This window comes from Lasioglossum baleicum, chromosome 14 (genome assembly GCF_051020765.1).
Source record: "Lasioglossum baleicum chromosome 14, iyLasBale1, whole genome shotgun sequence".
Lineage (NCBI taxonomy): Eukaryota > Metazoa > Arthropoda > Insecta > Hymenoptera > Halictidae > Lasioglossum > Lasioglossum baleicum.
Genome location: NC_134942.1, coordinates 3,278,547 through 3,302,758, shown reverse-complemented (window position 1 = coordinate 3,302,758; position 24,212 = coordinate 3,278,547). Strand labels below are relative to the sequence as shown.

At 49.4% G+C, this 24,212-nt stretch overlaps 1 protein-coding gene across 7 annotated transcripts in view; it reads left to right on the top strand.

Moving 5' to 3' along the window:
• Positions 1 to 24,212, top strand: part of Chi (LIM domain-binding protein 2 Chi) — a 198,856-nt gene that overhangs the window by 57,048 nt on the left and 117,596 nt on the right. For 5 of the 7 annotated variants that reach the window (XM_076438380.1, XM_076438375.1, XM_076438377.1 and 2 more), the window contains exon 1: positions 1 to 24,212. This exon is cut by the window's left edge. The exons of the other annotated variants lie outside the window; for them this stretch is intronic. In XM_076438380.1, the coding sequence (XP_076294495.1) occupies positions 23,317 to 24,212 (896 nt within the window). In that variant the 5' untranslated portion in view covers positions 1 to 23,316. 7 annotated transcript variants of the gene reach the window in all.

The window sequence follows — 24,212 nt, the reverse complement described above, 5'->3', positions numbered from 1 at the left end:
GGCAGGATCATCGGCCCAGTTACGTCCTTCTTCCAGTAACCTTGCATCCTGCCCGTCGGCTTTTCCTCCTCCTCCTCCTCCTCGGCGAGCAAGCAAGCAAGCAAGCTCCTCGTCCCACCTTCCCTCGCTATCCACGCCGGTCTCTCGCGCCCGCGAGAGCACGCCGAGCTCTCTCGGTGCCCCGGTAGGCAAAAATCGTGCAACCTGAAAAAAGAGGACCTGCAGCGGAGCCGAGAGTCTCGGCTGCAGCGAGAGGAGGAGGGAACAAGAGCGAACGGGTGAAAAAAGGCTGAAGGGAGAGAGATGGTTGAGGGAGAGGAGGTACTGGGATCAGAAAAAGGACAGTACGAGCGAGGAGACGCGTATAGAGAATGGCTAGAAAGAGAGAGAGAGAGAGAGAGAGAGAGAGAGAGAGAGATGCATGAGGAGGTGGTGGAATGAGGAGGAGAGGGAGAGCTAGGAGAGACACACGCTGCAAACAATGGCAGCGCGTGCACCAAGTTTCTTTCTCCTCCGCTCGTTCTGGCTGTCTTTCTCCTTCTTCCAGGGTTCCTCTCCCTCTTTCACGCACGCACGTGCACGGAACTCGCTCTCTCTCTCTCTCTCCCTCCCTCCCTCTCTCCTACCATCTACCCCCTCTTCCGAATCCCCCCAGTCTCTCTATTTCTGTCTGTTTGGCCGTCTTCGTCGCGCACGCAACAGTAATATCTACGGTTGTAGACGCGCAGCAGCCCAACGATAGAGCGTGAGCGTGAACGTGAACGCGAGTGCGCCCGCGCGCGCCTTCGGCTTCAGCTTCAGCGTGCTAGCGAGCGAGCAGAGTCGGGCTAGCGCCGTGAGCCCGACAGAGCCCGAGATCGTCCCGCTCGCGGGACAGTGACGGGGGGAGGAGGGAGGGGAGGGAGAACACCGAAGCAAGACAACGAACAGGAGAGAGAGGAAGGGCGGAACAGGTTCCTGGCGCGTTGGGTTGGGTTGCCGGAGAGCGCGCGGGGATCCGAGCTGGAACGAACGAGAGCCGCGGGTTGGGGGACGGGGGAGAACTGGAATCCTGAGTAGCAACGGCGTAGCCGCGAACCGACGAACCTGGGCTCAACCTTAAAGCGATGGATCGCTTCTGGACGACCGCCGCGAACCAACGACCTGGACAGAGCAGAACCCCGGTACCAAACGCTACCCGGAGAACGCGACTCGCCTCGCTCTGATATTCGATCGTGTACACGCACCTTTCTTTCTTTCCTTCTTTCTTTCTTTCTTCGTTGCACCTAGAATCCTTCGCTGTTATCACGCATCCTCTTTTTATCTCGCCGCGCTCTTGCTCGCTCGGCCCGAAACATTCTCTTCGACATCCTGCGCGAATCTACCTTGCGATTCCCGTGTAACGTTTCGTGTTCCGTTTAGCATGCTTCAGATGGTTACAATCTGCTTCGAATTTCAGGGGATCTTTCAGCGAATCCTCGGCAACGCCTCCCACTGGGTTTCAACCTCGCTTGGGGGTGTTTCAGTGACCTTGACCAATGATATTCCCCAGTAGAAACGTCTCGCAGCGTGCAGACGCTGTACTCTTTCCAACTTTTTACAAGGAAACATGAATGGCAACAAACATTAACGACATCTCTATTCTATGCTTATCATAAGGGGTTTTCTAGCTGATAAATTGAACTTGTTCCTCACCCTGGTTTTTGCGAAATAAGCCGTGAAATTTAGGATTTGCATGAAGATCCGCGGTCTATTCATCACACCTGTCTAAACTTCGCGCTCGCGGCAAATGCGTTCTCGGGACATCCTGGAATCATCGTTTTGATAAAATTGTACTTGGAGGTTTACTTTGTTTCGCTGTTGCGAGAATTTTGAAAATTCGAGCTCACCGGAATCGATCAGAGTAGAACGAAGAGAAAGGACTCGCGGTGGTGCAAAAGAATCGGGGTTAGAATGTGCAGGGTGTTTCCGAGCGAGAACGCGTCGCATCGCCTCGAGAGAGAGGAGAAATTAGACGGTCTGGGGATTTCTTTCCGCGTCGAATGGTTCTCGGCCGCGCGTCTTTGCTCGGTGCAAGCCGCAGAAGAGAAACTCGCACGGTAACGTTTTCATGACGTCGGCTCGACCCGAGCCTGGCGCAGCGATGACGTAGCTGTTTATACAAACGACCGCTTCCTGGACGCGCCAGCGGGTAGAATCTAACTTCGCCGTCGAAATGGGTAACGAGAGGGTCAGACATCTACCTGGTGTCTCGGAATCTTCGATCCATTCCCTCGTTTGCGTCTCGTTTTACGTCCACCGTCCCCATAACTCCTTCAATGACATTCCACTTTATCTGAAGCCTCGCGAGTCCTTCAACATCTCAGCCAATGAGATACCGTCGTCCACTACTCTGTAGTATCTCCACCAATTTATGAATTATCTCAACCATTGTATGAATTATTTCGTAAAATTTTTCCTCATCTACGATTGCACAAGTCTATTCATGATTTGATCCCCACCAGTGTGCAATTCGTTCAATCCTTGTCATCTCTGGCCACATAAGCTCATCGAATCCTCAGCTAACAGAGTAGAGTGTCTACTACCCCATAGCGTCTCGTTGTCATCCCCCCCATTCCACAATTCGTCTATCATCAATTGTTTTTGTCTCTGGCCACGCGACGTCATCAAGTTCCGAGCTACTATAGCATAGTGTCTGCTACCCCATAGCGTCCCGTTTTCATCTCCACCATTTCACAATTCCTCCAATAGCATTTGGTCTTGGACCACGTGGTATCTATGGACCATTACCAAGGCCTTCATAAATAGAACATCAGATTGAGATCCGGATCAGAATATCCGATTTTTCGAGTAATAACGAGTACGTCCTAAGAGCCCTAACTATTACCCAATAGAAAACAACATCCACCTCTCGTCAACGTCTCGCTGCATCCGTCAACCATCGCGACGCTAACGAGGCAACGCCGGATTCCCGAGACTGAGATCCCGCCATCCGTTCGTCCACCAACGGAGAAACCTGTTTTCTAATCTACAGCTAACAACGAACGTCCGCCGTTTGAAGTTTCACGGGTTCTTGAGTTCCGTAATCAACGGGTGCCTCCGGTCAGATCGATTTTTCGATGGTTACGCGGCATTACACACAGGCGAAACATTTATCCGTCCGGCGATCCTGCCACGGAGATCGCGAATACTTGCGCGAGCAAGTACACACCAAGTATTTCAATAACAGTGCAGGAGAGCCTGCGGGAGACGCTGCGGAAATCGAGCGGGGAAGACCGACGCGGATGGATCGCGACATGAACATTCCTCCTTCGAAAAATCATTGGCGAACTGATACAGACACTATGGACTGGGAACTTACCTTTTTCATCATTTGGTCAAGAACGATTCAATTCTGGTGGTGCGGTGTGATTAACTTCAACGATTTAGATCAGTCAATTATTTCAATTAGGGGACTAGGAGCCTTCCTTTTCTTATCAATTGGTCGAAAGCGATTCGAACCAGGATTAAATGATTTTAATTTTGGATGAGCCAGCTTTTGGTAAATTGATGATTCGAATAATTGACTCCTGTGATGTTAGATCAGTTGCCAATTCATCTCATTTAGGGAACTAGGACCCTTTCTTTTCTTATCAACTAGTCGAAAACGATCCAGACCAGGATTAAATTATTTGAATTTTAAATAATTGACTCCTGTGATGTTAGATCAGTTGCCAATTATCTTATTTAAGGAACTGGGAACCTCCCTTTTCTTATCAACTAGTCAAAAGCGATCCAGACCAGGATTACATGATTTGAATTTTGGATGAGGCCGGTCCTTGAAGATTCCTAAAAGTAGCTAGGACCACTTGGACAGTACGGCCCATAACGTTAGCACCCAGGACCAGGGGAAAGCCATCTAGCCAAATGATCTCGCGTTAGTAGTCCCACAGGGGCGTGCTAATTGTCGCAGGCCGACAGCGTCGCGTTGTCGGCGAGTAAAAGTTTCACGCGCGACAAAGTCTGCTGATCCGATTAACACGTAATTGGTTAAGTTTCGACAGCGCGAGTTCCCATCAGAAATTAGCGTCGACCTCAAGAACCGATCAGAATTCGCAACCACCCTAGTCTGCGGGTTTAGGGTAATCACTCTATCTCCCTCTGTCTCTCGTTCTCTATCGGTGAAACTAGGATCTATCGAACCGGTATTTTTCTTTTCGCAACCGTACAGTATACCTGGCCAGCGAGTCGCGCAGTGTCGGTCGTTATCACCTGTTCCCGGTGATAAGACCGCGACGCCAGGTGGAGACACGTGACAAATGGCGTGACCGTCGGGTGAACATGTTCTAATGGCGCGCGTTATTTGACTCCGGCTGATTAGACGGTTAACGGGCGCGGCATTAGTTACGAAGATGATAATAAACGGCGTTATCACTTAGCGCACGGCCGCCACGCGGATAACGCAAAGGCCGCGCGCGCGTACTATATATGTTATATCGCATGGTTACGCGCACGGACCGGTCCACGTGACTCTCCCTCTCTCTCCCTCTCTCTCTCTCTCGGATAGCGTAACGCGGCGAGCCACAGTAAAAAGCATATCGTCGTCCGGTAATTAATGTTACCGCAGCTCGTGCCGCTCATTGAAATGCTAATAGTTTGCGTGCATTGTATATACTTGATTTATACGCGGCCATCCTCGAGACGCGAGCGCCCGCTCTGGCCAACGTTGCACAGTCACGCGCCCGATCCCCAAGAGCCACAGGTCCTCCAACGTTCTCCCGAACGGCCATCGCCGTTTCTTCAAAAAATATTACTATCACGTGCAGAGATCGAACTGGCAGTCATCATTCGCAGACTCGTTGTGATCCACTTCAATAACTCGAAGAGTAAAGTCTAAAGAGAGTAGGCTTCATCCCCTCCTCTAGGGGAGGTTCTTCTTGCCCCTTTGGACACTTTTTGGGCAGGAGAGTTTCTTGTCCGGGATTTCAGAATGGTTTGACAATGGAAAGAAATTTTTGAAAAATGAAAACAACTCTGCTCTTCGAGACTAATCTGTTTGCGATCACGATGATCCGATTGGCTTCGAATGGAGTCTGTAGCTTGACAAAGGATTGACACATTAACACGAAACCTACCGAACAGCTTTGGTTAAATAAACGAAGTCCCGCTTGCACTTTTCGGAGTTTCCTTTTTCCGGAAGTGGCTGCTGATCCGTTTGGGTTCCCGAGGAGACCATGATCTCATCAGGATCTCGCGTCACAGATCCAAGGTGGCTTCATCCGCCGTCAAAGGCGAGTGGTTGCCGGGTGCGGGTTTTTTTTCGTGGCGGGGGAGAGAGGGTCCTTGATCGGTGGTGTCGTAAAACGGTCCCCGGAGGGACGTTGTCCTTGCGGGCTTGTCCGTGTGCGCGTGTACGCGCGGCGACGGCGACGGCGTAGTCCCGTGAGAAAACGCGAGGGATCGGAATGCGGAGGAAAAGGGGTTTCCCCGCGTACTCGCTCGTACCCGCTAGCCTGGCAGAGGGACGCGTGTACACACGTACACGGCCAGAGCAGAGAGAGAGAGAGAGATTGAGAGAGAGATAGCCAGGCGGCATCCACCCACCACACCCAGGCTGGTGGTTCTCCTCGCCCGCGCGTCGACGGCCACCCCTTTCGGCTCGGTGGTGCGGCAAATCAGTCGTTCTTACGGGAACACGATGGTCGACGACGTTGAAAGCGGTGGTAGCTGTTAAAGAGGAGGGTCTGGCTCGTGGCAGCGAGAGAGAGGAGGGGGTTAGAGGAAGTGTGCTGTGGCGGTCGTCGTCGTAGAGCGTCGAAGGAGGAGGCGGTGTGGGTGGAGGAGGAGGAGGAGGTGGAGGGTTCGTTTGAGGGTGGTTTGATCGTATGGTACCACGATGTATTTAATCTGCAGGCCGCTATATGGTCTTGGTTATTCATGGTGGTCGGGTGATGGGGTCCAGGGTGGGGGTATGGTGTACCGTCACGAAGGGTGGTGGTGTGGGGTGGGGGCGAGATATTGATCAAAACCTACCCTGGCACCAACCTCTGCCCCCCTCTTGCTCCATCCAACCCCCCACGACACCCTTCTCTCTATTTCTCGCTGCCTCCCTCTTCTCTCCCTCTCTCTGTCTATACGGCCGTCTCTCTGTTCGCTCCCTCTCTCTCTCTCATTCCCTTCTCTTTCCCTTGCTCTCTTGGTTTACCCTCCCCTACCCACACCTTCCTTCCTGCCTCACCCCCTCGCTAGACTCGACCGAGAGCACGACCAGCGGTTCTCAGTCGCGAGACTCTTTAACATCGCAGCAGCGATTCTCTCAGCGGCCGTATGAATGATTAAGGTGTTCTCTCGCCGGCGCTCTCGTCGTCGGTCCTGCAGGGATACCCTATCGGGCTTCGGGTTAATTAATAAATTTCCTTCGGCGGAACACCGAAGCCACCGACTTCGCTCCCCACCAAATCGCGTATCCACTCGCTGACTTATGCCTGCTGCGGCGATTACAACGGCACAGAGAGAGAGAGAGAGAGAGAGAGAGGGGGGGGCTAATGGTTTCTCGCCGCGAGTGATCGATTCACCTCCTCGAAACAACCCGCAAGAAGAAATGCAAATACGTGTCGCATTAAATTTGCATTTCTACGGTGAAAAGCTTCCTGCAGATGCGAGACCGGAGAGCAGAGAGAGAGAGAGAAAGAGTTTCATCGCTTCTCGTCGAGCGATTTGTACGCGGAAGCAAACGTTTCGGTTGCTAATAACCTCATCGGGAGAGGAGCGGCGCGCGCGGACCGATCAAACGAAAGCATAGAATTTCAACCAATTCCCACGGAGCGGTTCCTATTCGACGCTTCCCAAACGAATCTCGCCCGGCGAACACGGCTAACAACTTGAATATTGCGAAACGATCCCGCGGAGCCCTGATTTTTACCGCAGCTCCCGAGGATACGCGTTTATTGCGCCACTCGTTCCCAGAGTTCTCCACCGAGCAGGCCTACGGGCATTTGATCACCCTGCACCGATCCATCGGATCGCGATCGCCCTCGATGCCCTGGCAAGTTGATCGCCAAAAAATTCCCAAACATTTTCTGCCAACAGTTCTCCGTTTTTATCTGCCATTCAAACTCGAAGATGACGGGCCTTCTTAGACCTTTGGAAGGCACTCATTGATTAGTTACTTTTCCCTTGTTTCGTACAGCAAGTTTTTGGCATTTTTCCTGTTATTTGTTTTCAATGTGAACTGTCGTAAACACGTAACAATGGTTCGGGAGTGAAAAGGCATAAGCTCTCCTATGTAGAGTTAAAACAGACCCAGAGTTGATTAACCCACGGTTCTTAACGAAAGATACCGTTTAAAATAATGTAGAATTGCAGTTATTAACGTCGCAGTTGCCCTCACCATCAGCCCCGAGTTGAATGACATTGTTACCGTGGAAACAGTGGTTGTATAAATTACTTGCGCTCCGTTTTAGTAAATGAATTTCATTAGAATTTCATTTAGTTCCTTTAAATAGAGGAGCCATTGTAATAACACCGAAAATGTCTCGTTTCCTCGCGTGGTCCTGGTAAAATTTACTTTTACGTCTCATCAAATTAGATAAAGAAAGAACCGCCTCCGGCCGTGTTTTATCCACTTGGAGAAAAAACAGTTCGGAAAGAACATTTATCCTGCAAATGGACTATGAATTTTAACACTGCTGCACTTTCGCCTTCGAGCTGCAACAACAAAGCTAGAGTCTATACATTTATAGACAACATAATGGAATTCTTTTTCTTTAATAATTGGAATACGTTCGAAATAAAATAGTAAGGTAATTATGCACTCTTATGCACCATAAATAAGAAACTACTTTCGCGAACGTCAACGTCAAGTCCGGCCCGACGCAGGACCGCAAAGGGTTAATAAATCGTGGAGAAAATCTGCATCGCGAGGCCGACTCGCGCTAACCGAAGTCAAGGGGTTAAGGATCAGCTCGGTATGTGTCAAATTGACCCGGAGGGGTTAGAATCGTTCGCATTCGAGAATTCACGAGACGTGTACCCGGTGATCAAAGAATAAACGCGCGGCCGAAACGCACTCGTTCGACAGGACGAATTGCCGTTCGTTCTTTGGTCCACAAGCCGTAAATAAGATTCATAACGCGACTCGTATCTATTACTTTTACGATTCCTCGGAACGGTCGGGGAGAGAGCGCCGCATCCTCGACGAACGAATGGGAGAGACGAACGCAGAAAGAAAGAAAGAAAGGAGAAGCAGAAGGGAGAGAGAAGGAGAAAAAAAGAGAGACGGGAAGCACGCCGGAGCATCGAAGATTGCTCCGCGGAAAGTTTCTCCTTTGCTTTTCGCTCCACTTTTGGCCCCGAGATCATTCCCCGGCCGAGTTCGAAAGTGGCTGGAACTTTTTTACGAGCCACCGCGACGTCCACTAGACGACGTCTTCCCTTTGATAGCCCGGCCACGATGTTTTCTAATTATTCCCCGTCTAATTACGTTTGACCGCGGCCGAAACACGAGACCCGAGAAAGGGAGACTCGGAGGATTCCGCGGGCTCAACGATTCCGTTTCGAACCCGAAGAGGAACCCTGTTCTCCAATGAACATTCTACATATTGAACATTCAAGTTGTACACTACAACTTCCGCTCAAAAGCATGTGGACGCGACGTTTAATTTTTATATGAATCTTTGATGAGCTTCGTTCAATTTAACGCGGTCTGGTTTACACAGTATTTCGAATTTTTTTTCAACCCTTATGTCGATAACCTGGTACCCACTTTAAATATCTTTTAAAAACTTCTTTAACACTTTTGTCGATAAATGAAAAAGCTATTTTAATGTCTACGATTTACATATACAGCTCGAAAGTATGTGGATAACACGTTTAATTTATATATGTATGTGAATCTTTGATGAGTTTCGTTCAATTTTATGCGGTCTAGTTTACACAGTGAATAATACTTCATTAGATATCTCATCAATAATTGTTATTATTGTCTTGAGGAGACAGCAGACCACGCTAATGGATCGTCAATTAAGTTGTACAATTTCGTACTATTAGAATAAATTATACTTGCAACAAAGTGTCCATATAATTGTACCGAAACTCCCGATATAGTTCTCCAATAAACATGTCCCAGGCCATCGTCACGTGTCCCCGAAATAATAAAATTTATCTGTACCTCCCTTTGGAAAAGTACGAAATATTATGAAGAAGATGATAATTAGACTGCGGATCTTTATGCAAAATAAAAAATGTTTGCATTGATTGCAAGACACAGGAGACAAATAACAAATTCATTCTTCTTTTAATTATCTTATTAAGGTGAAACTAATACACTGGTGGCCTTAAATCTTTTTAATACCTTCCCTGTTTTAAATTGTACGTACCCATTTTCGTCATAGATGCATAAAATCCGCAGTCTAATGATAATTGTTATTAGAAGGTGCTTCTAATCGCGATCGCTGCGTCCTCAGTTCCCTGACGAAGTTCTCCAACGACCATGCTTTACACATTTGTCATGTTCATCCACTCATGTTGCACGTAGAATGTTTCTGCTTAAGAAAATGCAAAAATCGACGGAAGATCGTCTAAGCGTGTTCCTGCCGTGTTCAAGCAGTTTTCTCGCGAGAAGGTCGAGCGACCATGTAAACGGCGATTCCTCTCGTGCCGCGGAATCGTTCGAGATACCATCTGCGAAATTTAGTTTTCATTTTCTGCGCCGCCGAGCGGAGGACGATCGGCCAAGGAATAAACCGCCCCAGATTAATATCGAGAATCTCGCGTTCTCCACGCCACTATTTTTCCATCCCCTCGCGAAACTAATGGTAAATGAGCGGTCGCGAGCTCGCGTTCCAAGATCAATCGCTCCGCGAAATTTCACACACACGATTTTCCTGACAAACCCGCGGAAACTTTACCGAGATTACATCGGCGCACGCTCGGGGTCTCTCGCGACCCTGGTGAATTTTTCTGGATATTGATTCTTCGGGTAGTTCTCTTAACTTTCCAAGAAAACTGTCTTTAACGAACATGTTACCCAGTTTTTTTGTTATAGATCAGTTGTAGAAAATTGTGCACCAACTTTTAAGGTCTCGTTGTAAGGGGGAAGCTTCACTCTTCAAGTTCGTGGTAGATTCATTCCCGAAAAAAATTTGCCAATGTTTTTGGAGACGATACAATTTGTATCATATTTACAAGCACACTGTATTTTACGACCCAACACGTTCTCCATTTTCTCATTATAAAACAACTGAAAAAAATCGTGCATCAAGTCTTAAGGTCTCGTTGTAAGGGGGAAGCTTCAAGTATAAAATTCGTGGTAGATTCATTGCCGAAAACAATTTTCTGATGTTTTTGGACACGTTCCAATTTGAAAAACTTTCGGGCATACTGTCTTTCATGACCGAACGTGTTACCCATTTTCCTGTTATAAAACAGCTGGAAAAAATCGTGCATGAAGTGTTAAGGTCTCGTTGTAAAGAGGAAGCTCCAATCATTGCATTCTTGGTAAATTCATTCCCGAAAAAATTTTCTAACGTTTTAGAGACGTTCCAATTTCAAAAACATCTCGGAAGAAAACGAACGATGGATCGCAAAACTAGTACTCATTCACTTGTACGAAATTAGGAGTATTTTTTAAATCCACCGTCTTGAAGAAAGAAAGTGTCTAGAACGGCGAATCAGGTCGAGACGGGTAAATACCCCGTTAATATTTCCTGGTGGCCGCGGTTGAAATCGCGGGCCGTCGTTCCGTTATGTTTATGATAAAAACATTCCTCACCGGTGCCCCCGTTGAGTGGTCTCTGTCGTGTCCCCGTCCTTTTAATGATCCCCATGGAGTGGGCGCTCGTTTCTCGAGAGAGAGAAACGCGCCTCGCCGTCGACGGTGTATCGTCATCGTGACGTTTAATTATTTCGATTTTCGCGGCTTTGTCCCGCGGCCCTCGAGCGGCGCCTCTGTCACATCGATTATTTCGCCGAGCGTCCAGGCGGAAGCTTGCGACGAGAGAGTTTTCTATTCGCGGGGGAAAAAGGCGAAACTTTTTCGCACCCCATCATCCGGCATCGATTCTCCTCGTTCCCCTCGATACTCTCGATACCGCGAATTCGTCTACACGGGCTCCTTTGTCGCGAAATTAGCCGGGGAATCGGTGTAACGATGCTTTACACCGATGACTCTTTAATTGCTTTCTCGTCCGGGAACGGTGCTCGTTGATTTATCGATTTCAAAAGATCGAATCGCTGCGGTGGAGCACGGGAACCGGGAACACCGAGAACGTCGAGAGTGTACAGATATTAATTAGCCCAGTTTATCGAGCCACCGATTGCACTTGCGATTATGAAAATGTTGTGGAGTAATTGGCGAACGGGATCGGCGAGCCCAGCTATTTTCTTTGCATTCAACAGTTTTCCGAAATCGAACAATTTCCCTTTCGTTCTCACTCTCTGGGCGATTCTAATACTTGAAACTGGTGGCAATCGTTCTCGAGAGAGGGGGCCGAGAAGCAAAAGCAACAGAGAGAGAGGCGAGACTGTCCGCGAAAGCGGATCGACACTCGACGAAAAGTGTCGAGTGCCACTCCTGGGGATCCAAATCCTTCGATCATCTTGCCGCGTACCCTTTGATCCGTCCACTCGATCGTCCCTCCGACGCTGAATCGAGGGATGCCCGGAGGAACCCGTCGCACACCCTCTCTTTTAATTACTCTGATTTCTTTTTTTTTTTACGCGTTCCGGTTTCGCGCACGGCGTCGCTAGAGAAAGAGGTGTACTTGTCGCAGGGTAGCGCCCGCTAAACCGATATCTTTCAGCGTCGCGGACTCTTTGAAGTGTATCGACTCGGGGGACTACCCCAACTACGGGTGTATCGTTGCGGCTTTTAATTACACGCCAATTAATTAACACACCGCGCCAGCCGTTTCTTTTTTCCTTTACAGCTCTGTGTCTTCTCTCTCTCTCTCTTTCTTCCTCTTTCTATCGGCGCTGTTTTCCTCCCCTCTCTTCCGTACCACCTACTCACCCCTACCCGTTCGTGCGTTCTTCTTCTTCGTCTTCTACCTTTTTCTCCCCCTTCCCTCGTTCTTTCTCTTTCATTTAGCCGGACGTAGCCACGCGGAGCCATTAGAGGCTCTAACGCGACCACCGACGCCACCCTTTTCCTCGGTGTCGAGTTATCTCGTTAAGAAATTAACCGCGAATTAACGCTGTTTTACCGCATAATTAGATGACCCCCAAAGATTGCCCCTCGAGCCGCGACGAACCGTTCCCACCCCCGGGGAATTCACAGCAAACCGTGGCTCGTGGTCTATCCTGTTTTTGGAGATCACACACGAGGATTAGGCTGCACTTGTGTCTTCAAGGTGCCGGGACTACATCAGGCCACTTATGAAGTTCCTCAATGAACGTGTCTTAATCGCAGGTTCTACAGAAAATGACTATCGTAGCGAGATTCTGCACCCTCGGTTTGAAGGGTGCCGCACAATTAACTTCGATTTCGAATTTCAAGGCCGGAAGGTCAACTTTCTTTTTTATTGCATCGTATTAGAAACCATCGGTCAAAGTTCAATCGTTCTTTCAAGGTTTTTTCATTATGAAACTGATGTTGTTTGCATTATATTAGGTTGGGGAAAAAGAAATCCATCATTTCTCCGCTTGAGATAACGTAAAAATAATGGATTTCATAACATAATGGTGTTGATTTTAACTCGAACACCTAAATTATCTCCGCTACTATTAAAAAAGTAAGAGAAATAACTAAATAGAGTGTACATGGTTTCAAGGCGTGCATCAGATGATAATTTGCGACCATATTCGTCACCATATTTTTTTGCATTATATAATATATCAGTTGTAAAATCAGTTTGACGATGGAATACCTCATTACGACGAATGATCAAGGTCCAAGAAAAGTCGTCGGTCTTCCCAATCACGGTTGAAGAAGTCGTTCAGGGTGCTAATGATAGCAAACGTTATATCCCAACGAAATCGGCGTGGTAGCCGGTGGCGGCCGTGTCGCCAAAGGAGTTTGCAGATAGTTGCGGGTTAGATCGGGGCCGATTGGGTAACCGCTAAGTATATCGAGCTTAGAGTACTTCAGGAGGCAGCCTGTACAGGCGCGTGACGCTTGTTTGCTCAATGACGTCGAGCTACCGAGGCGTTTGCGGATCTACAGGTGACCGTGTTGGTCGCCGACCCTCATCTTAGCAAATTAATTGGGTTTTTGGGCCGTTACCGGAGGGGTCGCTTCTGGAAAGAGAAAGGAAACACCGAGAGGAAGAGAGAGAGACACACACCACCCTCGGCAAAGGGTGGAATTGAAATCCGTCTTGGCCCGCTCGCGCTCTCTCTCTCGCTCTTCTCCTTCTTCGTCCCCGTTCGAAAGCGAGTTCAAACGACGCGTGACAAATCCCGCGGAGCACGCGTAATACGCATGTCGAATACAGAGACGGGCCAGCTCTCTCTTCAGGGGCTCGTATCCACGCCTCCAGTGTTCCGGTACAAGATTACTTATCGGCCGCGACAGGATACTCTACTTTAAAAGAAGCCACTCTCAGCTCCCCCGACCCCCGCCCGTGTCCCGAACCGCTACGGTCTCTGATCGATGATTATCAGCGTAATGGCGAGACTCTTCGGCGACGCGAGGATTACAAGATGTCAGCCCCCGGCCATCCAGTTAGCAACGCGCGCGAAAATTTCACTTTTCGCCAACGCGTCCCCGACAGCGACTCGACACGCGCATTACTGTTATCGACTGTTAACAGGTCACTTACCGGAATCGTATCGCCATGATCCTCCATTGCTACGGGGCTACGTGGATGATGGCTCACTCTTTTTGAAAATATCAGTACAGTGTACATTCCATCGATACAGTGATGGTTACACTACCAATCTTACCCTTCTCTGACTGACGAATAATTTTTTATATAGTTGTTTATAGACGAGATCATTTTCTAATTTGTTTCTCAATGGTACTAAACATCTCTATTTCTAGATGTACATTTTTACGTACCAACAATCTTCCAATAGTTCTATTTGTTCAGTTAAATAATAAATAGTTAAATTGTTTAGAAGCGTCGGCAATTTCATTCGTAACACGACAAAGTTTTAGAATTAACGTGATGTAACAAGTGCTTCTGAAATTACTATTTCAAAGGAAGTTGTTCAGTTTCTTTTGCACACAGCTCAGTCATTACGAGGCCTATTGGCTTCCGGTAGGCAAAGTGTCCAGAAACCTTCTTTTTTGAAACAATTCTTCTAAAACCATGAAGAATGTTCAAGACCTAAAACAATCAATGAACCCCTCTTTCCAAATAATAATTCTAAAACCATGGAGAATGTTGAAAACCTAAAACAATCAATGAACCCCTTTCCGAACAATTTTTCTAAAACCATGAAGAATGTTCAAAACCTGAAACAATCAATGAACCCCTTTCCGAACAATAATTCTAAAACCATGAACAATGTTCAAAACCTAAAACGATCGACCCAGTACATAGACGACATTAAAAATAAAGTCCCAGAGGGAGGATTAATCAATGAATCGCTTCAAACAACAATCCTAAAGCCCCGAAGAATGTCCAGAAGCTCGAACGATCCCAAATCGATAGGGGAAGCCTCCAGCGACCCGCGACCCTCAAATCCGCGGAAGGACTCACCCCTGGACTTCACCAAGATGTGACATACCCCTTGAAATCTTGGTCTAAGGGGACCAGGTCCAGCATGATCGAGCGTTCGAGACGATTAACTTACCGATGAACCTGCGTGTGTATACGCGCCGGTCGCTCGGCCTCTGGTAGAGTGAGTCCTCAACCTCCTGAGCGTTTCTTCGGCTGGTTCTCTCTCCGTCCCTCTCCTCTACGTTTCTCGGTCTGGCCGTTCCTTTCCGTGGCTTGGTCGCGAGCCCCCCCTGGCCCCGTTCTGGCTCATCGTGGTGGCAACGAGCGAGTTCGAACCGTGAGGCGAGTCGAGGAACCCTCTCCGACCGGAGCACGAACGAAGGAAGAAAGAAAGAAAGAACGAACGAACGAAGCCGGTGAGCAAATGCTCTCTTCTCTCTTTCCTCCTCTCGTTCCTCGATCTCTCTTCTCCCTCGGTTCCCTCTTCGCTCCTCTACCCCGGCGTCGATCTCTCCGCGTCTTTTTCCCTCCCTTTTTCAGCTGCCTGCCCCCGGTGTTTCTTCGTTTTTTCCGTTCCCTCACTCTTTCTCTCTTCATCTTTCTATCTTTCTCTTTCTCTCTTACTCTCTATCCCCCTCCCCCTCTCCCCTTTCTACCGGGGGTCAACGTACAGGCGCTCGCGCGGCGTGACCGAAATCACACACACGCTCGTTGCGAACCCGCTCGACTGTGACTCGCTTCTTCGTCTTTATTTGGCCTCTAATTGTTCCTTCTTGCGCGACGCCCGACGGTCTGCTCGCCTGCTTACTTGCCTGCCTGCTTGCTTGCTTGCTTGCTTGCCTGCGTAGCTGCCTGGCTTGCCTGGCCAACTTGGCGGCGGTGGCTGCCCGTTTGCCTGCTCGCCCCCTTGCCCGCGCTCTCTCTCTCTCTCTCTCTCTCTTTCTCTTTCTCTTTCTACTTCTGTGCCCTTCTTCCCGCTACCTCCCTCGGAAACCCTGACGAACTTTCAAACAGTCACCTGAGACGATTCCCGACCGGACCCGCCGACGTCATGTACCTGTGCCTGCGCCACGGAAAACTTGCGTTCTTCGAGGCCGATAGTCTCCGTTAGTGTCTCGGCTGTGAACCCAGCATTTTTCTAGGCTACTGGGTGACTGGACACGGGATTTCGATCGATTGCACCTGGATTCTACCGTCTACTCGAACTCAAACCGCTGTTGTTGTCTCGGTTAACCTCTGCGGGGGGTGTCCTTCGGATCAAGTTCGCGGAGATGTCGATTGGAAGGGATAGCGACTGTTTGTGGGTCCTAGGGACAATGCCAGGCGAATGGCTTTGCACTCTCTGCTGGCTAATGTTAATAACAACGGAACGGAAGTTTACTGAAGTCCAGAGGAACTTCGCACAAGTTTTATCGAAGTTTCAGTGCACACAAGGAGTTGATGGAATCTCGGTCGGTCAGCTTCGAGAAGAGGATTCTTCGAGCAAGGATGGTTGATGATTAGACTGCGGATTTTATGCATTTATGACAAAAATGGACACGTACAATTTAAAGAAGTGGACATGTTAAAAATATTTAAGGACATCAGCGTATTAGTTTCAGCTTAACAGGATAATTAAAAGAAGAATACAAGTTTTATTTGGCTCCTGTGTCCTACAATCAATGCAATCATTTCTTATTTTGCATAAAGATCCGCAGTCTATTGATGATTTTCTGAATCGAGTCCTTTTATAGAAAAAATCGGGATACCATGAAAGGAAAAATGTTTAAATATGAATTTTTGCGAGCTCTGCCGCAAGTCGAAATTTAAACCAGCAGCTATCCCCTAAAATACAGCTGGTACAGTCTGGGAACTAGTAGGCAGCTCGTGCTCAATCAGAGTAACGAAAAAGAACAAGTTTGGCCGAAAGTTTCAGTACCAGGGGTTGATGCATTTCTGCAGGGGTTCGTTTGGACACCGTAAAAGGAACAATTTAAAAATGAGAATATTTCCAAACCCTGTTTCAAAGTGTAAATCGAGCGTGGAAGTCTAAATCAGTAGCAACCTACTGAAATAGAGATGGTACAGTCTGAAGATTAGCAGTATGCTCCTGATTTTCAATCAGAGCACCGAGAAACCCAACAGTATCCCCCATTTTCCCTCGCCTAGCACGAACAAGTGTATCTCGGAGGCAGCGGTAACTCCTTAAATAAGAAATCAGCGATTAAAGATAGACACCGAAGACGTTGACCGCATCCCAACAGCCTCAACACAGCCCAGGTGAAAAACCCGGTGGCTCCTGTCTCCGGAACGAAGGATCACGTCCGCCGGTAACCCGTTCCTAGTCTCCCTCGCGACAATCCGTGCATCCCCCTCTGGGCCAATTAGCCGTCCCTCCCCCCTCCATCTCGCAGAAAGCACCGAGAGAGCATGATCGCTGTGCCATCGGTCGCTTCCGGTCGCGATAGTGGTTTCTGATCGGTGCCAACAACCTAGCTACGTTTCGTAAGCAGTGGCCGCTGTTTGGACAATGCTTTGAGGATCGGCTGTTGGGTCCTGGCCACGCTTACCTGCCCGAAAGGAGGGGTGGCGGACGGGAAAAGGGGCCCGGAGTGTCGCAGTGGGCAGATTAATGGTCTCAGGGAATTCTTGGTAGTCTATCCAGGGACCGGACTGCCCCCCCTGCAGGCTTCTGTCCCGGTGCTAGAAGGTCGTGCCACGTCGTGTAGACCAGAAACGCACCACCCACGTGTAGGAAATTTCGTGGACGCCTTCGGAATCTTCTGCACCTCAAGTGCCCGCAGTCCCATTTTATTAAAGTCCCCGAGAACCAATAAATGACCCCAAACCGGGAAATTCTAAATATTCGCAGGTACGCATCGCGCCATTTCTTGTTTGCTGTCTAAACTAAGGGGATGCAATTTTTCCTAATTATACAAACAATTGATAAATATTTTACTACTCTAAAGACCCCGTTAATGGGAACAACTTTTCGCTAGAAATTTGTTTCCTATCTGTTATAGTTCGTGAGATATAGCATTTCTCATGGGTAAATTTCACCCCCGAGTGAATTTAGGCGGTAAAAAAATTACCTTCATATGCACTATACATCCCCAAACAATTTGCATAATTAATTTCCTGGTTCGGGATCGTTCCTTGTTAAAAATACGCAAGTTTTATTTGTCGTTCACAGTAGCCTAGAAGAAACACAATGTTTATCTATCGCGTGCCTGTGAATAAATTTGATTTCGGCTCGTAGGACCTTACCGCAAGCTCGACTCAAAGTTCCGCTGCAAGGGATAGAATCTCGAACGGTTAAACCGAAGAAAGAGATTCCTCGAGCAACTCGTTGTTTCTCCCGAGCGACGAAAATCGTGTTCCGTGAATCTAGGTCAACTTTTCCTGTCCAGAAAGGAGGGGAAATGACGGATCCTTTGTTTCCACGGAAAACTGTATTATATGCCGGGGAAAACAAGACGACGCCGACTCGCCGCGTCGAACTGTCCGAGGGGGGGCCCCGTGGGGAACGGGGCAGAGAAACTTTGTTATTTTCCGTTAAACGTCCCGGGGTACCTGGAATTTCCAGCGCTTTGTAAACGGTCACCTTGCGGCCTCCCGGCACTCGGACAATGATACCTCTTGTCTCAAACTCTACCTGCGTGGCGAGTACCGAGTTACCTGAGTCTCCGTCCTGCTCCTTAGGCCGCGGTTAGGGCCTCGTTATTAGCTTTGTACCGTTTCCAACCTGTTCCTCGCGCTCTCTCGACAATCTGGAGTAGCTTGGCCCCGGGAAAAGAATTTCGGCCTCGTGCATACGCGGGAGTGCATAGGTGGGATCTCCATGGTATCTCGATCGTTCACGGACAAATAGTTTTCTAAAATTGTTAACTCTTTGGATACTGCATCACTAAAAATTATTATACCGAGTCAACATAATTCCTACAGTGCTGAAATGGTAAATTCTCTGTTTTTCTATTGCCCATTTACATTAAAATGCAAAATTAGACCTAAAAATGTGAGTGCCACGTTTCCCAAGAACGAGTGACGTTATTCGTCAAGATCTGTACATTAATTATCGCGTTAATGCAGAAAATGCATCACAAATCTCGACCTTTCAATGTTTATTTCGTGCAATACATTACTGTCATTTCACGGAATGTTTTAGGCTGCGGTAAACATGTCAATAACATTTTTCTCTTACGCCAGGGCACAAAAGCCCTTTCACCTCATAACAGGATATTCCCTCCGGTGTTAATTTTGTCAAAAAAAAAACCAGGAATTCGAACAGCCGCATTCTGAAAATCAGTAACGCGTAATCAGATTACACTCGCACCTCCGATTCCAGCTCGGAGTGTATTCACCGCGGTGTAGAATTGCGAACGTAATATTGTAACTCGTTTACCAGCGATTAATTTCGTGGGGAAAAAGACGATTTTTCCAACGGTTTTCCTTGCAGACGCTCGGATTTTCCCGCGGAGAGAATCCGTCCCTTTTTCCCCGGTCGCTCTCATTTTTCTTCATCCGGTTAATCTAGTATCCGAGCGCGCGGCGCGGCAAGAGCGTAGGATATTTCCTTACCAGCTCGGAACGATACCCAGTCGATTACTTTTTAATCCTAAATTACTTCTGTGGTAATCCAGTTATTAAGTCGAGGCGGCGGCAGCCTTTTCGAAACTGGAATTACGAAAAAATGGCCCGCGGAAAGCCCGCGCGAATCCAGGATTCAAGAATTTACGGTCGGCTCTTGAATAATTCCGTTTTAAGCGCGGATCCGCTCTTCTCTTCTTCCCCGGTGTTCACTGTGATGCTGGAGCTACATTTTCGAATTTTTTGGTCGTTGATCCTGATCCAAAATCAAAGCAATTCGATGACGACGATTTTAGCAAATGTAATCACTAGACTGTGAATTTTGTGCATCTAGATTCGTTAAAATCATTAATAAATGAATAAATATCTATGCAGCTCTTATATCTTGCAATTAATACTTAAAGCTAAAATTATATCCATCGAGACTATCTTTTCGATAATTATTGACGCTGTATTGTAATTGTAAAATAGCAAACCTGTATAACGATGGCAAAAATCCTAGTAAAAATCGACGTGTTCCTAATCCCAGTTACAGATTAATATCTTCCCGGTGTGACCGAGGAATTTGAAGCGTCAATCGCCCCGTAAAGATGGCGGCCAGCTGAAGCAACGTGTCCAGGGCTTGCTGATCGCTTTCGCACGCGCCGCGCGTCAGGCTGTAAGACCATTCTTCTTCATCAGGCCGCACAAATGCGGCCGACTTGACCCCGAACGCGATAAATCGGATTTCTGGGCTTCCGTGATCTCAACGGAATCAATTCGAGTCCTAGGTCTCGGATCCTCGTCGATTCGGAAAGTGAAACTTCGCCGAAGATACGGCTACCTCTGTCGACCGATCGTTTGCCAAACAGAGTCGCCCAGTTTCGGTCCCTTCGTTTCTCTCGCTCTCTTTCTCTCTGTCTCTCCCGCAGTGTCTGCGATTGTTTCCCTGCGAGTTCATCGTTTAATGAATAGACTACTGATAGGCGAAGCTCGGAACTTCGGCTACGGTTGTAATTGAGTGTTACGAAACGAGTTTTTCGATGCTACGGGAAAGTACCTGAAGTTCCAGGTAACGTGATTAACCCCCTAAAAGGTAGACGAAGCTCGCCGGGTTCGCAGGATATTAAAGATTTATATTTGCCTCTCGGCTGAAATATTTCGCAGAGAATTTTACCCGTCGTGGATTTGCACGAAAATCGATACACGGAGTGTTCGATTGAAATATTGCGAGTAGAAGCAGCGAATGATCGTCACAGGTCTCTTAGCTTCGCTAATAATATCATTTAAATTTATTCGCGCGCTATCGCTAGAATTTTTTTCGCCTGTTGCCAACGCGTCACGATAGCCGGCGAATCTTTCTGCATTTACAGCGAACGCTGTCGAACAAAGTTCAGCAACGTAAGAATATTGACAAAGTTTTATCTGTAACTCTGGCGCGATGTTTTTCGCAAATTTCGGACATTTGCATTTTCTGGAACGTAATCGAGTTCATCGTGCAACGTGTACTTCACGGTACATCGTATGTATTGTATAATGCAGGGCGTTAAGAAAAAGGGAGAACCATGCACAAGTGGAGTTGTAATCCGCATCCGTAAGATTACTAGCGAATCAACCCCTGCCATCCACGAACTCTTCGACTTTTCCGAAGTATTTTCTCTGTTTCATTCCAGAACTTGCTAGAATATCATGTAATCCAATTGTCTTCCCATGTATAACTTTTCTAACCTACTTGAAACAGTTGGCGAATAAGATAAAAGCACCAATAGTTGACCAGTGAAGAAAAATTCCCGACGTGAATAATAGTAAACGGCTTTTATTCTGTATTAATTTACATTGTGTAACAAAGCTAACTATTTTCAAAATAATTGTATCGTTCATGTGTTAGAGATTTTTGAGAATTCAATAATTGTGTCAGAATTTGACAATCTTTGAAAACGAGAGAACACTAAAGGTGTTTACTTGCAACGATTAGTACAAATTACGAGTAAAAGGGCAAATACAAATGAAAGGGAGTTAACACCATATAAAATCTAATTTAGGAACAGAGTAGGTAAACGTTTCGTGGTTTGCTCGTTCTTAATTACTATGATTATTACTACATTCGTTGTTACATATAATTGCATCATTGATGAATCGGTAAAACAACTGACTGTAGAACCGGAGAGGGCTCCCTAAAAATGCTAAACTGTTTACGCACAATCCACGCAATATCTGACAATCCTGAGGCAACCGCCACGCGATCAGAGTAGCAGATTGTCCCTAAGAAACCAGGAAGAGTCGCGGAAAGCGGACGCATCGTAGCATAGGAAAATCGCGAAGGAATCAAAGGGCAAAGGGATCGTGGCAGGCTAGCAAGCAAGAGGCAGGCAGGCAGGCAGGCAGGGGTGGCACGCAAAGTCCCGCGTCGGTTGCGTGGACACCGGGCATCGGGCGCTTACGTGGCTCCCCACCTTGGTGGTGGTGCGTGAGGCACCGAGTCCCCTCCCCTCGTTCTCGCTCCTTTCGCGGTGGCTTCGGTTCTCGTTGCTCCCCTCTTTCGCTGCTCCCCCCCTTCCCGATGTCCTCGCGTGGCTCTGTTCCCCTCCATTGCTGTTCTGTCCTCGAAAGCTCGAGGCTCGACCGCAGCGCCGCCACGCCTGCCGCTCCGCAGTAACGCGATTGCTCTCGTCGAGTGTACAGGCGTACGCGAACCGTGCCGCTCGTAGCTTCGTGACACACGCAGCGCGCGCGTTACCATCCCGCGTCCACCGTGTTGCTTTGCCCCCCCCCCCCCATAGTGTCGTCTACCCGACGGTGGTCCCCTCCGTAGTGTATACACAGTGATATCGGAAGCCACGCGGTATAGTTTAGTGAACGGGGGATAGATTCCTCGGTGTCCAGGATTTCGGAGCAAGGAGGCGGTGGTGCCGTGGTTCTAAGGGTGTCGGAAGGTCTGTCCGTCTTGTCCGAGTGACCGCGCGCGCGTCGATCATACTCCTAGGAAACGATTACCTGGCGAAGGCGTCGTCGCGGCCGCTGACTATGCAGAAGCGCCGTCAGCCGGCTATTGAGCAGCGTGGCCGCGTGGCCCAGGTGTTCGGGTCGCCGTGCGGCGACTGAGCCCGCGGCACGGGATGCGAACGATCCCGCGTGAGCCGGCTGCTCAACGAAGAAAGAGAAGAAGGGCGCCAGGATGGGCGGGAGAGGAGGTGCGATGCTTCCGTTGTTGCTGTTGCCTGTCCGCGACGTAGGTGCGCGCCGCGACGCTGACGACGTGACGGCCACGTGCCCCCGCGGATACCTCGACGCCCGCTGCTGCCACTAAACTTCCCCCCGTCGAGAGTTTCAGTGTACCGTGTAAAATATATAGGGCCGCGCGCGTCGACTACGAACCAACATATTAGATCTTCATACGTCTCTGTTACTACTATTACCCGTGTGTGTGATACAATTGCGGTTAGTGTACCGGTGTGGATTAGTGCGCCGCGACTACTTCGGGATCTTCAGTGTTGTCTAGAGGTGTTCACAGGGGTGTAGCTTGTTTAGATAGATCGATCAGGACTCTTCGATTCTCGAACAGGTGGTGCGACACGCGTGCTTGTGCTCTCACGATCCTCGGAAGTCTGACTCGCGGGATTGTTACACGCGTTATCTGGGAAGTTCGTATCGGAGCGCGAGATTCCCGCCAACGACTCCGGAAACCCGTTCGATACGTAGCCGGAGCGGAGCACGCCGCTCGACTCTTGATGCGGATACGGTGTCCCGCTCTCGAGACCCGACGTGTATCGAGAAACTTGAACCGCCTGACACACGAGGTGTTGTGCCGCCCCTTCCGTCCGTGCCGAGGACACGTGGTTGCTCGGCTTCTCGCCGACAGGGTATACGCGTCGAGTGGAAAGTGCAGTGATCCATTCGACCTGCGGTGAACCGGCGCGAACGGTGTTGCTCGCGAACGAGCTTTCGCGGGAGTTTAGGTGGTAATTACGTGGTATCGGTTGTTCGAGAACTAGAAGTAGAATATCTAAGAGGAAGGTACAGTCCAGGAGGCGGTGTCCAGGCAGTGAGCTGGACCCGAGAAGAAGATCGGAGGAGATCTGAGAGGAACCTTGAGGTGAAAGAAGGGGGTCGGTGTCGAGGAGAGACGGAGATTCCCGCGCTCGTACCCCAATAATCAAGCCGGCGGGAGTTCGAGGAGAGGGTGAAGGGCGTCGTGGAGGGGGGAGTGATGCCGGTGAGGGTGGCACAGCGCCCCCCAGGTGGAATACCACTCCACGCCGGCGTGCCGGTAGCGCCCAGCAGCGTAACCGCCTCCGGTCCGTCGGGCCGGTGCCTCGGGGGCCCGGCAGCGCCCCCCGCCGGCTCGCCACCGCTGCCGCCGTCCTTGCAATCACTCGGCGGCGGTGTGAGCAACGCGAACACCAACAACAACAACAATCAGGGGAACGTCGTCACCAGCAACGGTAACAGCAACGGGAACTCGGTGAACAACGGGTTGAACTCGGTACCGGGCAGCAATTTGGTCGGGCCGAACAGCAACGCCGGCGGTCTAATCGTCAACACGACGAGCGGCGCCACGAATCCCTTGCAGGCGATGGCGTCGGCAGCGGCCTCGCTCACCCAGCTGAACAACATGGCGAACGGCCCGCTGCCGCCGCTCGCGGCCACCGGACCAACTGGCCCACCGAATCTTCCGCCGCCCCAGCCAGCCACCACGCCGACACACGGGGGACCGCCGACCCCTCACGGCGGTGTCACCGGCGGGCCCCATTTGAACGGGGCCTCGCCGAGCCCCCACCCAATGCCGCCCCACGGAATGATGAGCGGATCGCCCCACGCACCGCACCCCCACATGGGCGGCGGAGGACCGTCGCCGCACCCTCACCATCCGGGCCCCCACATGGTCGGATCGCCGCACCATCCCGGACCCCATCCCATGGGCCCTTCCGCCGGCATGATGGGCCCAGCCGGCATGCAGCCGCAAGGGGCACCCGGGATGTGTGGACCGGGACCTACCGGACCCATGGGACCACATACCCATCCTCAAGGACCCGGAGTACCCGGACAGCCGCACATGCACAACGATCCCTTTTACTGTTCGCCATTCGGATCCCACTACTTCAG